At 36.0% G+C, this 14,241-nt stretch overlaps 1 protein-coding gene across 8 annotated transcripts in view; it reads right to left on the reverse strand.

Annotated features, from left to right (window-relative positions):
• LOC138703418 (uncharacterized) overlaps positions 1-14,241 on the reverse strand; it is a 70,570-nt gene that overhangs the window by 50,356 nt on the left and 5,973 nt on the right. For 4 of the 8 annotated variants that reach the window (XM_069831264.1, XM_069831258.1, XM_069831261.1 and 1 more), the window contains exon 2: positions 12,496-12,702. Coding sequence is in view for 2 of the 8 variants with exons in the window: in XM_069831262.1 (XP_069687363.1) it covers positions 809-4,546 (3,738 nt within the window). In the remaining 6 variants the exon portion in view is untranslated. Of the gene's footprint in view, positions 1-134; positions 4,557-11,471; positions 11,552-12,495; positions 12,703-14,241 lie in introns of those variants that run through there. The other 4 variants (XM_069831257.1, XM_069831259.1, XM_069831262.1 and 1 more) reach the window with 3 other exon arrangements.

Consider the following 14,241-nt stretch of genomic DNA (forward strand, 5'->3'; position numbering starts at 1 on the left):
ACTGGATTCAAATATAGCAAACAGTTTTACATTTAGGACTTCCTGAAACATTATTTGAAGTCACATTATCACTCTCAAGATTCCGAAAGACACATTTTCTCGAAATCCCGGAGTTACACTAGAATTACTTTAGATAACTGGGTACACGTGATAGAAAAAAGATAGTATTTGTTTAACAATTTGGGAGACATACTCAAAACTTGAATGCAATAGATTACTTTCCATCAATTCATGATTTTATTTTAGATCTACTTTAACTTTCAAACGAGATTGTGCATACGAATTTTTATGTACTGTATCTGGGTATTCCATCATGTCTTGCAACTTAGCATTTCCAACGTTTCGGAACTATTTACAGGTTCCAATTCCAATCATCAGGCCGGAAAGGTAACACCAGGAAGGGTTGCCTACTCTGTTGGCCTCAACATGCCAGGCAGGCTCGGTCATCTGGATTAGCCTGCGTAACAAACCCAACAGACTAGATAACCTCACCTGTCTTGATCATAGAAACTGTAAGTAGTTCCGAAACTTTGGAAATGTCAAGTTCCAGGACACAATGAAATACTCAAGAACCTAAATCTGAGATTATGGGTGTTTCATAATGTAAGTTACTGCTAAATAATTTATTGTCTGCAGAAAGCAATGAGAAGCTACAGCATTTACCTTTCCAAACAAAAAACTGAGAAGGTGGGAAATAGGGAAGGTTGGAGAATGCTGGGTTAGCAGTGAAAGATGTGCCCTTACGCAGAACACTATGAATGAATGAATGTTATTGTTGCATCCAAGTATGTGTGCATAAGTTATACTGTTACAGTATCAGTGGCTTTAACATCGATAACTGAAAATTCTCTAGATATTTCAATATTAAAATATCGATTTTATGCTCCATACTTTCAACAAATAAATATCGGTGCATAGATGGATAATTACAAACATCTGAACTATATTTTAGTGTTGCAAATTGAGCACTGTAATATGATTGAAAACTGTACCAATTACGATAGGGGAGTAAGACAAAATCCCTTTCAGAATAATACAACAAACATCTTTTGATTGCTGGCAGTTTATTTCTTTTCGCATCCATAGTCTGCTTTCTGGCCAAATCAATTGCACTCTCGCCCCACTTATTACAAACTGTGAAGTCCGCACCACATTCCTCCAACAAAATTCGAACAATTTCAAAATTTCTACTTTCAACAGCCAGTTGAAGTGGAGTTTCTCCACGCTTATTCTGGGAATTTACATCAGCTCCAGAATTCAAGAGCCTGAGAACAAGATCGAAGTTGCCATAATAAACAGCATCTAGCAACATGCTGTCCAAATCTTTATATCCAGTGATACAGCCGCAGCTTGGGTTTACATGTTGGCAGGATGTTGCAAGGTGAATATCATCGAGATTAAAATCATAAGACTGAAACATTTCACCCAGCACTATATTATTGCCAACACGATCCGCATACTGAATGGGAGTGAATCCAAACACTTGGTCAACTGCAGTAAGAGAGACATCATAAGACAGAAAAATGCCCATGAGTGTACACGAAGGCAATGGCGAAACAGAATCAAACGAATAACTTTCATATATACTGGAGATATGTAAAGCAGTTCTACCACCTGCATCCACTTTGTTTATATCAGTTGAAGCAACAGAAAGAATGCCTTCAGCATTTCGATTCAGAATGTGCTGGATTAATGGACAGTTCTCGCTCAGTATTCTGTCGAACATTTCTCGGAAAACCTCATTGGTATCAGAAAAATATACCACCTCCAGAACATGTCCATTGTCATGATAATTTTCCGAAAACCAGATGGCTGCAAAATATTCTGCTAAAGTCCTATGCACAAAATGCGGCTTTCCTGCTATCACTTGTACCACAACTCCCCTCTTCTCCTTCCCTTCCTCGATTCGTTTTAAGAACGCTGCCATCTTAGACACTAATTCCTTATTGTGCAGCTCATGCAGGAGGTTTGCTGGTACCAAGGCTGCAACACCTGAAAACTTGTGATTCTCCATGAACAGTTCCTTCAGTATCTCGTTATCATCTATAGTTGCAGATGTCTTCGTCTCCTCTTCCTTTTTTTCGTTGCAATATATGTTAAGTTTCTTTTCAACAAATTTTCGATATAAATCAATAATATCGAATTCATTAGAAATGTACATACCAACATCATTCATGGAGACAACCAGATTAGATTCAAAGACTACAGCGAGGAGAGTTATGTGCAATGGCACTGACCAAAAATCATGAGATACTTTAGATGATGTACTGCTCAGGATCCTTTCACAAAAATATTCCAGTTTTTCAAGACTATCTCCACCATTAAAGCTTCTCATGCCAATGTCCCTGATAGCTTTAATCTCCTCCTCTGACAGTTCCGAAAAAAGCTTGCGTATTTTCGAAGGGTTAGCACAATGTGCCCAATGAGCTTGTAGAAGTTCTTTCTGTTCTGTTCTCAATAGAGGGTTTAAAATGAATGAACTAACATCAAGTAACGATTCCAGCATCTCTTGCACTACAGGACGAAATGCCACACACAGCTTCCCAACCTTGGATTTACTTACTGCTTCAATTAAATTCAACGTTTTTGTTGTAAAAGTTGGATTTATCTCATCAAATGCGTCGAATAGGACGGCACATTTGCCAGATCTGTGAAAGGAATGCCAAAATATTTTCCGCTCAAAGTCGGAATTATGTTTCTTCCCTGCCACTTTCCACAGGAATTCCAACGCCTGTTCAAGGCTACAAACACTCTCACTCAGTTCATTAAGTGCAGCAGAATGTTCATTCAATTTAACTCTCACTACCCAGAACGTGGGATATGTCTCCTTACTCTGAAGAGAGATTTGTTCTATAAAAGTAGTCTTACCCACTCCAGGATCTGCTGATATTAATATTATTCTGTCTTGCAGACACCAGAGTGAAGCAGGAATTGAGAAGGGACTGCTTGTAGCTAGGTGAGGCCTTATTCCTCTCTTAATATAATAATATGAAGGCTTTTTCAGAGCCTTTCCTACTTCTACACAATGTACTCCTTCCAGTAAATTCAATACTATTTCAGCATTTACCGTGCTTAAGAGTTCCACATCATTCTCTGTCACGTTTTTGAGCAGAACTTCATAACCCTGAAATATAATCCTTCTCTCAAGAAGAACTCTTTGCGTTGTCTCATTCATTTGCATATAACCACAGGTATCGAAGTGAACACATTTCGCGTCAGGAATAACACTGCTTGTCACCAACACCAGTTTGTATTTGTGGCCCAGTTCCAATAATAATGAAGCTCCTTCATCATTCTTTCCACAATCTACTATCAAAGTGTCGCACCACTGAGTAGGCCAAAGAGAGATCACCTCCTGCATTTGGTGTTTAATAACAGACACATCAACTAACAAATATTTCGTTTTCTCAAGAGTCTCCATTGTTTGGCGAAGTTTCGCACAGCTCAACAAAGTACATCCGGTGTCTGCCACAACATTTACAACAGATTCATCCAATGGAGTTCGCTCTGAATCTCGAAACCTGACGCTGATGCGGTCCAACTGCTGCAATTTTAATGATGATAGCCGATCTACTCTATCAACTCTCGACTGCATCATATTTCGCCAGAACTCTGCATCCTCTGTAATGAATTCGGTACCATTTCTCCACCAAGTCTCGATGTGCTGGATGAGTTCTTTGTGAATCCTATTTGTCTCATCAGAATCTGTTCCACACGCCTCGTGTATCTGTCTCTTAATTACATCGTCCAAAGCATTAACGTCAGACTGTCCATCCAAAACTTTCAGCTTATTTAGAAAAGCATTGCATGAAGACACATAATCCAATTTCTCTAAAATTTCTTCAAGAGTCTGTTTCGAAGGATGATTTTTCAGATTCTCTAATAAGCTCACGAGGTCAGCTCTCGTAACAGAATTCAATAGTGCACTTATCTCCTGTAATATGGCAGGCTGAAGCATGACATTTTCTCCATTCCTGCAATGAATACTATCTAATGATTGCTTGCAATACTGATATTCCTTCAAGAGTGACATTACGAATTCGTCCTCTTCATTGTTTTCACTAAAGCTGAAGACATAGCCGTTACTTCCTCCAGAGTTATGAATGTCATCCTTGAGGAAGTGTCCATGATGGAGCTCTCGCTTTGTCCTAAACACTGAGTTGGTGTACAACAAGAAAGTGCAGTGCTCGAAGTCGCCACCAAGAATGGGATGTCTACTGTTGGCTGCAGAGAACTGTTGCTTTATGGTGTGGTAAGATTGAAGATACCTGATGAGGTCGAAAGCTGATGTTGACCGTGCAAAAATTTCCATCGATTGTACAGATTTCCTCTTGTGTTTCAGCTGGAGGAAGCTAGTCTTCCACACATTGTCTTGTTTATGTTGAAATATGACGTCATCAAATACACCACAGTGATTCATATTCGAAGCAATGCGGAAGTTCTGGCACATGTTGAGACCTCGAAGGAAAAGAAATGCCAAAATCTCCACCTCGAATTTCTGACCTGCTCCATCAGTCACCCCATCTCTCTTCTCGAAGCAATTCATGTTCGTCTGCCTGTAAACCGTAAAACGGAGTGAATCCAGTATAGAAATTTGAAACTGAAGAATGAAGCTTTTATGAAATAAAGAAAGATGCACAGATGTTCGTGTTAATTTTAAAATATTGCCGACATTCGTGTTTCTAAGAAAGATAATTTCCCAGAAACAACTGATATTTAAATCACGCATAACTCACTGTGTTCAGTAGCAAGAAGGATTGTAGAGAGGTGCTATCTTTCTGTATTGGAAAACACTTATAGAGAGCTTATACCGTACGTACTCCGCTACATATTTTGTTAATAGGATAAGTAACACAGTATTTAATTTCGTAGTCTGTTAAGGATTAGTGTAAAATAAGAGAGATACAGCAGTTTTTATATAAACCCTTCTAATGTAGTGATGACGTTCTGGAAGGTGATTCCTATCACGGGGATATATGATAAGAAAGAAGCTGTAATTTATGATTGGAATTAATTTTGTTACTAAATTATGCTCCTTTACCTAATGTTTGTTATGTTGTATGTTAAATTCAATAATGCAGGTATATGGAAAGAAGGTGGGACCGACAAGAAAGTGCAATTACAACCTAGTGTACCTTTGTAATGCAATAAAAGTTGTAAAATCAGGAATATTATGGATTAGAGAGGCTTCAGAAATATAAGGGATTTCCTACATGACAATGATTGATAAATTAAGGTATGAAACATTATTTTGTTATTGTAAAATTATCCTTAAAAAAAAGAATAAGATATTTAATTAGTAGAGTGAACAGAAAAATAGGAGAGGACTTGTATGAGATTAGCTTTCTTCGAAAGAAAGTGGAAGAGTGTCGTAACATTTTTGTACATCCTGACACTGGTGATTTCGCAGAAGTAAAAGGGCAATTACTTCGAAAGATGGTGTGACAAACTTTGCGACATGGGAAATGTATTGTTTAATATTGAAGCTATGATATTGAATAAGTTAAATTAAGAAATTTCATCATCAATAATGTGTCATTCATTATCTTCTTATAATTATATTTTACCATAAATATTAAAATATTCTTTAGATACCTTTCTTAAACATAAATTAGTGACAGTTTTCACACATTCAGTTGTATGTATCCGAATTTAAATCACAAAATAATGTGAGATCGAATTCACCCCATCTATTGCAGTAACACTGATAAGCAATAACAATTTATAAAAATGAAATTGAAAACAGTGGAGGATAATAAATTTATTATATTCGATAGGCAGGATGCTAAAAACTAAAGGTTATAAAATTAAATCAGCACTCTGCTAGAATATAACCTTATTACGAGAGGGGTTCGGCTGGTGCCGTGGATCGTGTTCTGGCATAGCTCAGTTGGAAAAAGTGCTCAGCGCGCAGAGCTGAGAGGTCCTGGGTTCGATTCCCGGTGCCGGTACGAATTTTTCTCGTATTAAATAGTAATATAACCTTATATGTTTAATACTTAGAACTGAAAATTTTGATCGGACTCACACCATAATAAGGATTGTGTTAATGTATTATTCATATCACACTTAGTAAAATGAAGTGAAGAGAGTATTCGTATAACAGTTAAGACCCTAATTGGGAAACAGAAATAGGAAACTTATAAAACCCATGATTTAAGAGCAATTGAATGGTCCAGAAATAGTCTTAAAACCGAGTAAAGTGCTTTCAAGTTTTTCATGTTACTGTTGAGAGAAACATTGTATAGGTCTCGCAAGCAGGGAATACCGACGGAAGGTATGCAAATGAAACAATGCGATAAGGAGGAGCGGGCAATAGGAAAGGTCACGAGATAGCTTCAATGATATTCAAGATACAGTTGGAAGAGAAATGATCTCGATAGAATCAGTCTTGCGTTGTGATAGTTACATTACGACTTTAGTTTGTTCCATTGCATGTGAATATGTGTCTTGTATTGCACGGTATCATTATTTCATTCGTAAACATATGTTGCGCGTTTAATTAGCTTCGAATTTTTCTCTGCTATGTTCTTTATTTCCATAGTGATGTCCTCATTTGTTCATCTTCTTGTAAGAGACAGTACTTCCATCGGCCCGTACCTCTCACTCCCCTTGGCGTGCCTACATACACATGTCAAAACAGACAGTAACACCATCACTGATTTTTGGCAATCATTCCTTGTGCGAGCTATAACAGTAGCAGTAGCAGTAGCAGTAGCAGTGGTAACCGTATTAGCATAGTAACTTTAAGACATAACAGGATGTTTTGGTGTTGTGTCACTTTATCTTGGATGAATATAAAATAGGCATGGTCATGTGTTATGAATTATACAAGATAATGACAAAAATTTTAGCTGGATCCTGGTATCTGTGTAACTCAAAATCTGTCAGAATAAATTGTGATACCACTAAATATCATTCGGATATTAATTGACAGAAATGTAGGAGCAATTAATTCAACGAATACGTAATAATAATGTCAATACTGGACAAGTTATTTATGTATATAATCTAGCGAGTGAAATACAACAACAACAAAAATAAAAATCTGTTTAAATGTATGGCCCTCATAACCGAGAAACAAATACTGTTGACTACTGTATACAGGCCCACGTCACAAAAATTATTTATGGTAAGAAGAAATATTATATTACAAATAGGTTCATTAAACATTCTGTTTAATACAGAGTATCCCACCAAAAGCCCGTTCATTAAATTTCAGGGATAGTTGAAGAGGACAAAACAAAAATTTTCCGTCAAACAACTTAGGTTGGCATCACATATTTAGCCCACTGGAGAACTTTTGAGTTGGGAGCACTGTGTCACATAAAGCTCGTCAACCTTCTGGATAGAGCTGTAGCCTGCCCACTCTGGGCACAATTAGAGGACATGTTCAAAGTGAATACCATTGAACTGTGAGCAGAGCAACAAAGTATTGTCTGTCAGACTATCTCAAAGATTCTAGTAATATGTATCGAGTTCATTGCAGACAAAATGTTTCTTAGGTCCTACTCATCATTTACAGGAGTGGTGTACACTAACATAAACATATGGCACCATAGAAGTAAGTCGAAACTAGTGAGGTCAGGAGATCTTGATGGCCAAGTAATATGTCCGCCACAACCAATCCACCTGTCTGTAATGCACGATCGTTATGTGTGAAACGTTCTATGTGGTCATCTTGCTGCAACAGCATGAGTTTTCCTTAACATCAAGGGGAGAAAGTTTCCTGGAGAAATTGGAGGTAGGTTTCGCAGTTAAGTCGGATTGACGAATTTCGTGGAGAAAATGGAAGTTGGATTCATCAGTTTTAATGATTAGAAGTTGTGCACTGCCACCTCTACTGATCCCGAGGTAGAAATTTTAAACGAAAATTTCTGACTCCGCTGGGAATCGAACGTGGGCCAGCTAGTCTGGTGTCAGGCACGCTACCACAGAGCTAACTCAGCAGACTGACATTAATGTTAAAGCATGTATAAAACAATACTTATAAAAACAACTGAACTGCTGTACCGGTACTGACAGTATTCTTGGACATCTACATATTCTAATTTTATTTTGCTTAATATCAGAAACAAGGTCTTTCCTATCAATGCACTCTGTACTATATTTACATTTCCCAATTGGAGTGTTAAATATAAGGCTTCTATGAGTTTTTAAAAATCCCAAACTTGTGCTTGTCTAAAGCTCCAAAGCTTTCAGGGGTTGTTAAAAAGTGTGAATTACAGTTTTTGTCAATTATCGGTAATAGCATAGTAGCTAAGTGTATTTACCTATTTTTTTATGATTGTTGAACTGAATTTAATGTATAATAATGATATTTCTATTCTATTGATGCATCACTTTTTATTTTTAATAAAATCAGTGATATTACCTTCCAATTAATCATTTTGGCGTCATTAAACTTGTAATAACAGGATTTGCAGTACATTTAATTACAGGTTAAGTGGCATTTGAAATTAGTGCCAGTTCTCAAGTACAATTCTGTGCTTTCTATATCGTTCCTTTGTTTAAATTTATTTAAATTTAAGGTGTCAGACATGCAATAACGTGCATCTTTTTATTTAATATCAGGTACATATTTTGTGATGTGTTTATTTGTTTTTCTAAGTTAATAGTTATAGTGAACATGTAGTTATAGTTATTCGTCACCAGTAGCGCTAGTGATGCTCAGCTAACATGTTGTTATAGCCATATTAACACACAGTTTCCTTACTGTATGAGTACCTATACTGTGACTTCACCATGTGTTGATGAACACTGTTGGAAAGTGTGAACTTGTTTAGAAACAGAAGGAGGCAGATGACACATAAGGTAAGTTCTACTTCACGAGAAAACAACGTCGCAAATCCTCGGCTTATGGAAAGATTTAACATTCCATCGGTAGCATGTGTATAATATTGATACAAGTGTTCTTTCTTCTACCGCCAATTTTTAAATTTCCATACTTGTGACTTTATTGTTACAATACCTTCCTATCTTCATACTTACTACAAGCCAGTGTTGCTAAACTGCTTTAGCTGTTAGGCTGTGTGAGACTGCAAGCATTTTGTATTAGATGCGACATACAGTGGACCAGAACCAGAGGCAAGTGTATAATTTAGAAGATCCAGGCAATTTAAAAGTTGTCCCAAATTCAATCTAAGACAAGGTAGAGGATGAAAATCACGCATTAAAAGAAGATTTTCAAGATGAAGATGACAGAGATGCGGAAGGTGAACCAAACGAAGAAAGGATGGGTAATTCTGTTCTGAGGTGAATGGAATTGATGAAGAACCTGAAGTGAACAGTAACTTGATGAGGAAGCAGGACCAGCTATGAGAGAAAAAAATTCCACTCCATCTGTAAAGCATCATTGCTGCATCTTGTGTTACACATCTCGAAAGACAAGGCTAACTAAGACCATTTGCAAGAATTGAAAACGATGTATCTGTGGCGATCATACAGCCGCAGTCCATACAGAAAGTTAGCCTCGACTTCAAGAAAAAGAAGATTGCTTGAGTGATGACTGATAATGTAATGGACGGCATAAAACTGACATATTTCAGGTTTCTCTGAGTAGGCTACACTTTACTTTTGTGTTTATTCTATATCTAGTAGTTTGTATTCTTTATATCATTTCTGAATATTTGCCTCAAATTTTACAATAAAATTGGTACTAGTAACGAAAGTTATGTGGTGAATCTCTTATTGTGCAATTTATTTACAGTTATACTTGATATTTTGAAATAAAAAATCAATGATAAAAAGAACATTGCAATCACTAAAATATGTCCATGTATCATTTTGATACACTGCAACCGATGCAACATAAAATTAATCAGTTGTAGTTAATATTAATTATTATTTTGTTAATGCAAACTCATACTAAAAATTCCGACAATATATTTTCTCTCTCGGATTATGCTTACTTAAAAGCACAATAGTATCGTTATTGTCTAACTGTAACCCAGGTATTATAGGGAAAATCTTTACACAAATACTTCAGAAAGAGATGGAGATATGAGGACAGTGACCTAGTCTACCTCTATTGAAAGTTGAAACACAATGCTAAACCCTTATTAGGTTTTATGGTTACTCATGTTCATGTATTTTGACGTGAATTTTTCAGACATGAAATAAATAACAAAACATAAATTAATAAATATATTTATTACCAAGTGAAAATAAACAAATTAAAGTGTATAATAAACACAAATGTCAATATATACCACAAATTCTACAGCCATTATTTTAGGCCAAAGCGAAATGTATCAGTATAATATATTGTGACTGATTCTTATCATTACAATGTAGCGACCAATGGAAGGATAAGAATGAAAGGACCAATTAGTTGCATTAAATTTCCCGGATTTTTCTGAATGAGAATAATATACACTTTATCAAAGTTATAATTTTTGTATTTTAAATGGCGTGATTTGAAGCACATTAGACTACAAAACAATCAATAATAAAATTTATCTTTATCACTGTTTTTCTCAAATCGACGTTTTGCAATCTCCAATGTACCTTTTCTCAGAAACTACAAGTCCAATTTCATTCAAATTGTTACACAAATGCTTATTATGCTATATTACACCAAGTAACGAACAATCATACTGATATGTCTTAACACTCATCCATACTGCATGCTAAATAATATTCCGAAAACTTATTATTTTTCGATTGGAAATGTTGAACATTATTAATAATTTTTTATTATTATTGTAATGAAGATACGAGATTTCTGTCCCTCAAATTGTAATCTAATTCCTAACCAGATTCTCTCATCAAGAATCCAGGACAGGTGATGATGATACTGTGTACCCTACCGTGACTACACATTTGAATTAATTAAATTTGCAATACAACTAATTTTATTCGTTTTATGTATTTGATCTATTTATATACGGCCTAAACTTTTAAGTTTGTTACATTTTTCCTAGATTATGAAATTTAGTTTGAATTACTGATAAAGTCTAGAAAAATAATGTCATATTACAGCCTGACATAGCCTATACAAAAAAAAAAAAATGCATGATACAGTATTGAAATCCTATTAATAATAAATCAACTTCAAAAGAGAGAAAAGAATAAAAATACTGTATAATACCTAACACATACTATAGCATTATCATTTTTATTTCAATACAACCCAATAGGAGGTGGCAGGCAGTGTTGACGACAACATTGAACATAGGCTGGACAGGGTTTTGAAAAAATTAATAAGGAATTTTTAAAATAATTTAATAGAAATGAGCAAAAAACTGTATTTTTCCTATTTTTTGACATTCTGGGACAAATATAACTCAATTCCGGACACAGGACGTACCATTAAAATCCAGAACAATCCTGGAAAATCCAGGACATCTGGCAACAATATCCAAACACTTCTATGTTAGTTTTTGAGGAAAAGTGGATTCAAAACTAACAATTTAACTTCGGAATATATAGCTTATTGCTTTCACGTGTTAAATACTAGGTTACAGTACCTTGTTGACTAGTTTCAGCCTGTTGTGGGCTATCTTCAGAACTGGGTGGTCCTGGTCTTCGCATCTTTTGTTTGTGATTCCTGTGGGGGAGTGGCAACATAGTGAAATTTATAAAAGTTGTTGCTGTCAAACAAAACTTATGAGGCTGAGCACTCTGTTATATGTGATCTGGGACCAAACCAATTAAACCAATAGCAATTCTGTATATGGTGGTGCTTCATGCAAACGTAGTGTTAATATGCGCCACCGAACTAGAAACACGCACCCCACAGGAAATGCAAACAGAAGGCGCTAAGACCAGGACCATCCAATTCTGAATATAGCCCACAACAAGCTGAAACTAGTCAACATGATACCATAATCTAGTATTTAACACGTGAAAGCAATGAACTATATGTATATTCCGAACTGATATAGTGTTAAAAGTTGTTTAATCAAGCCTCTACCACAAGCCCCTTGCACAGAAATATGCATCCTGAAATGACTGCCAACAGTGAACTTAATATATGGAAGGATCAGAGTGAAACCAAGTGTTACTATACATCATTATTACGAACTTACAGGCCTACTGTTACTAAGAGTAGGCTAAGTCTCAAAAGCCTCTTAAGAGCTTCGCTACTGAATATAACTTTAGTTTTTGTTCGATGGACTGCACTTCTTCCACTGTTAGGAAGTTTTTAATAGATAAAGCTTTACTTACGTTCACATTAAATGTGAGAAGATTTTAGTGAATATGCTGGCCCATTTTGCAATGAGAGTCATTGTGAAGGAACTAGAAGCAGCCAGGTTAATCTCTGTAATAACTGATTCCTCCAATCATAAACATTTGAAAACTGTTCCTAAGAGTATTCTTTTGAGGTATTTTTTTTATAACATTGAAATTAGAGTAAGGATCATTGAATTAGTTTGTGGCTAATTTCTTTGCCAATATTTAGTCTTGGGTGTTCCTTTTTTTTTTTTTAATCTGGTCATCCTGCTGGTTAATGCCATTTTACCTTATAATAAGAATAAAAAATAAATTTACCTCAATTTAGATGACTGTCCTGTGATGTCAATCCTTTAGAAAAAGGCAAAGCGCTCAAATGTGTCCATGTTCAGATTTTGGTCAGTGACGGTGACAGGTAACATCCCTTCTTCAATGGACTGATGATGAACTAACATGTCTTCCAGCATTCTGCTTGAGGGCAGTTGTGTTCCCCACTGTGTATGTGTTCTCCGTTGTGACCGTTTTCTGGAAACACAAAAAGGAAGAATTTGGTGGTGAAAGGATGCTGTTGAAAAGGTGAATTTACTTTATCTTTATAACAATTTTGAAGAGGAAGTATTCTGAAGTCAAATGGAGAAAATTTTAAGGGACACTGTCCTCGCTGTGGAATAATTTAAAATGCTTTTCTTTCTTTTCACTTCCATATTCTCACTATGCAATATTTTTCATTATGAATAATGTGAATATTACTATTTTTCAGAATTGTTCCCATTAATGTATGTCCACTGCCAGAACATGGATTCGACTCTATCTTGGACTGATAGCCTGGTTGTGTTCTTTTTTCCCTGCATTGTAAAGAGAAAGGATAGGTAGAACCGAGAAAAATTCTCTCTGGCACTGGGACTCGAATCCATGTTTTCATCTCTACGTGATGATGCTTTATCCACTAAGCCACACCGGATTCAAGTTCTGATGCTGAATTGAATCCCTCTCAGTTTTTCTTTTGGGTGGCCTACCCTCATGTACTGTGCCACAGAATATGTGACAGTGGCACTATGTCCAACACACTATGTACAGAGGTGCACTCATTACAAGTAACTAAGTAGCCGGGATCAGAAGGGATGAGCGCATTAATGGGTTTCCTGCAAGTTTCACAATGTAATTATAGTACTCCACCTCCTTTTCGCGTATGGACACATGATGCAGTATTTCCATTTCCGTTTCCGTTCCTGAGGTGGATACTGGGATGTTTCTGAGTGCACTGTTGATTTCAAGATTATAATTAATTTTGAAGATTAAATCCTTTCCAAGAATTAGTCAATTCTCGTTGTGATTTCGGCATAAAGTTCAGTCTTGTCAGATCAATTTTTGTAGCGTTAGTTTTTTTTTTTTTTTAATATTGATGAGCATGTATAATAAATGCATTTACTGACACTATGTTCAGAATTTTATAGGACATATACACAGGCACCATCTTTGTCTCTTTCTCTTACAGTTCATACTTTGGCACATTTTATCCAATGTGTACCTATACTGCATCTTTAGTTTGGTTGTCTGTGAGGATTGGATTAGTTTGATCTTTTTTATGTTTGGTCCATGTACACAAATGAATCCCAAACTTTCTTAATCAGGGCTAATTTATTTTCTATCATCCTTCCACTATGGTTGCTTAGTCATCAAACCTGAGACAGAGTATCAGGAACATAAATCTTTCTCTGGACATTGTTGACCTATACATATCGCTACAACACTGACTGTCAAATAATATCACACTTGAATGGTTATCCTTATTGGCAGCAGGAGAGAGAGAGTGTCTCTCTCCCTCCCTCTCTCCCTCTCCTTCTCTCTTTTTTTTTTCAACTCGATGCATTTCTTCATTTTCTTGATCTTCATATTGAGCTCTTCATCATTAGAGCAATAATCCGGAAGAAACAACAGAAGAAATTGTGCCCTTCCTGTCTCAAACAGATTACCTTGGATGTGCATTGTAATATTCTTCTTTCTGAATTTCATGTTGACAGAGATAATGTGCTTCAGCAATATACAGGGACATCATTTTATTTT

The sequence above is a fragment of the Periplaneta americana genome, chromosome 7, assembly GCF_040183065.1.
Source record: "Periplaneta americana isolate PAMFEO1 chromosome 7, P.americana_PAMFEO1_priV1, whole genome shotgun sequence".
In the NCBI taxonomy this organism is placed as follows: Eukaryota; Metazoa; Arthropoda; class Insecta; order Blattodea; family Blattidae; genus Periplaneta; species Periplaneta americana.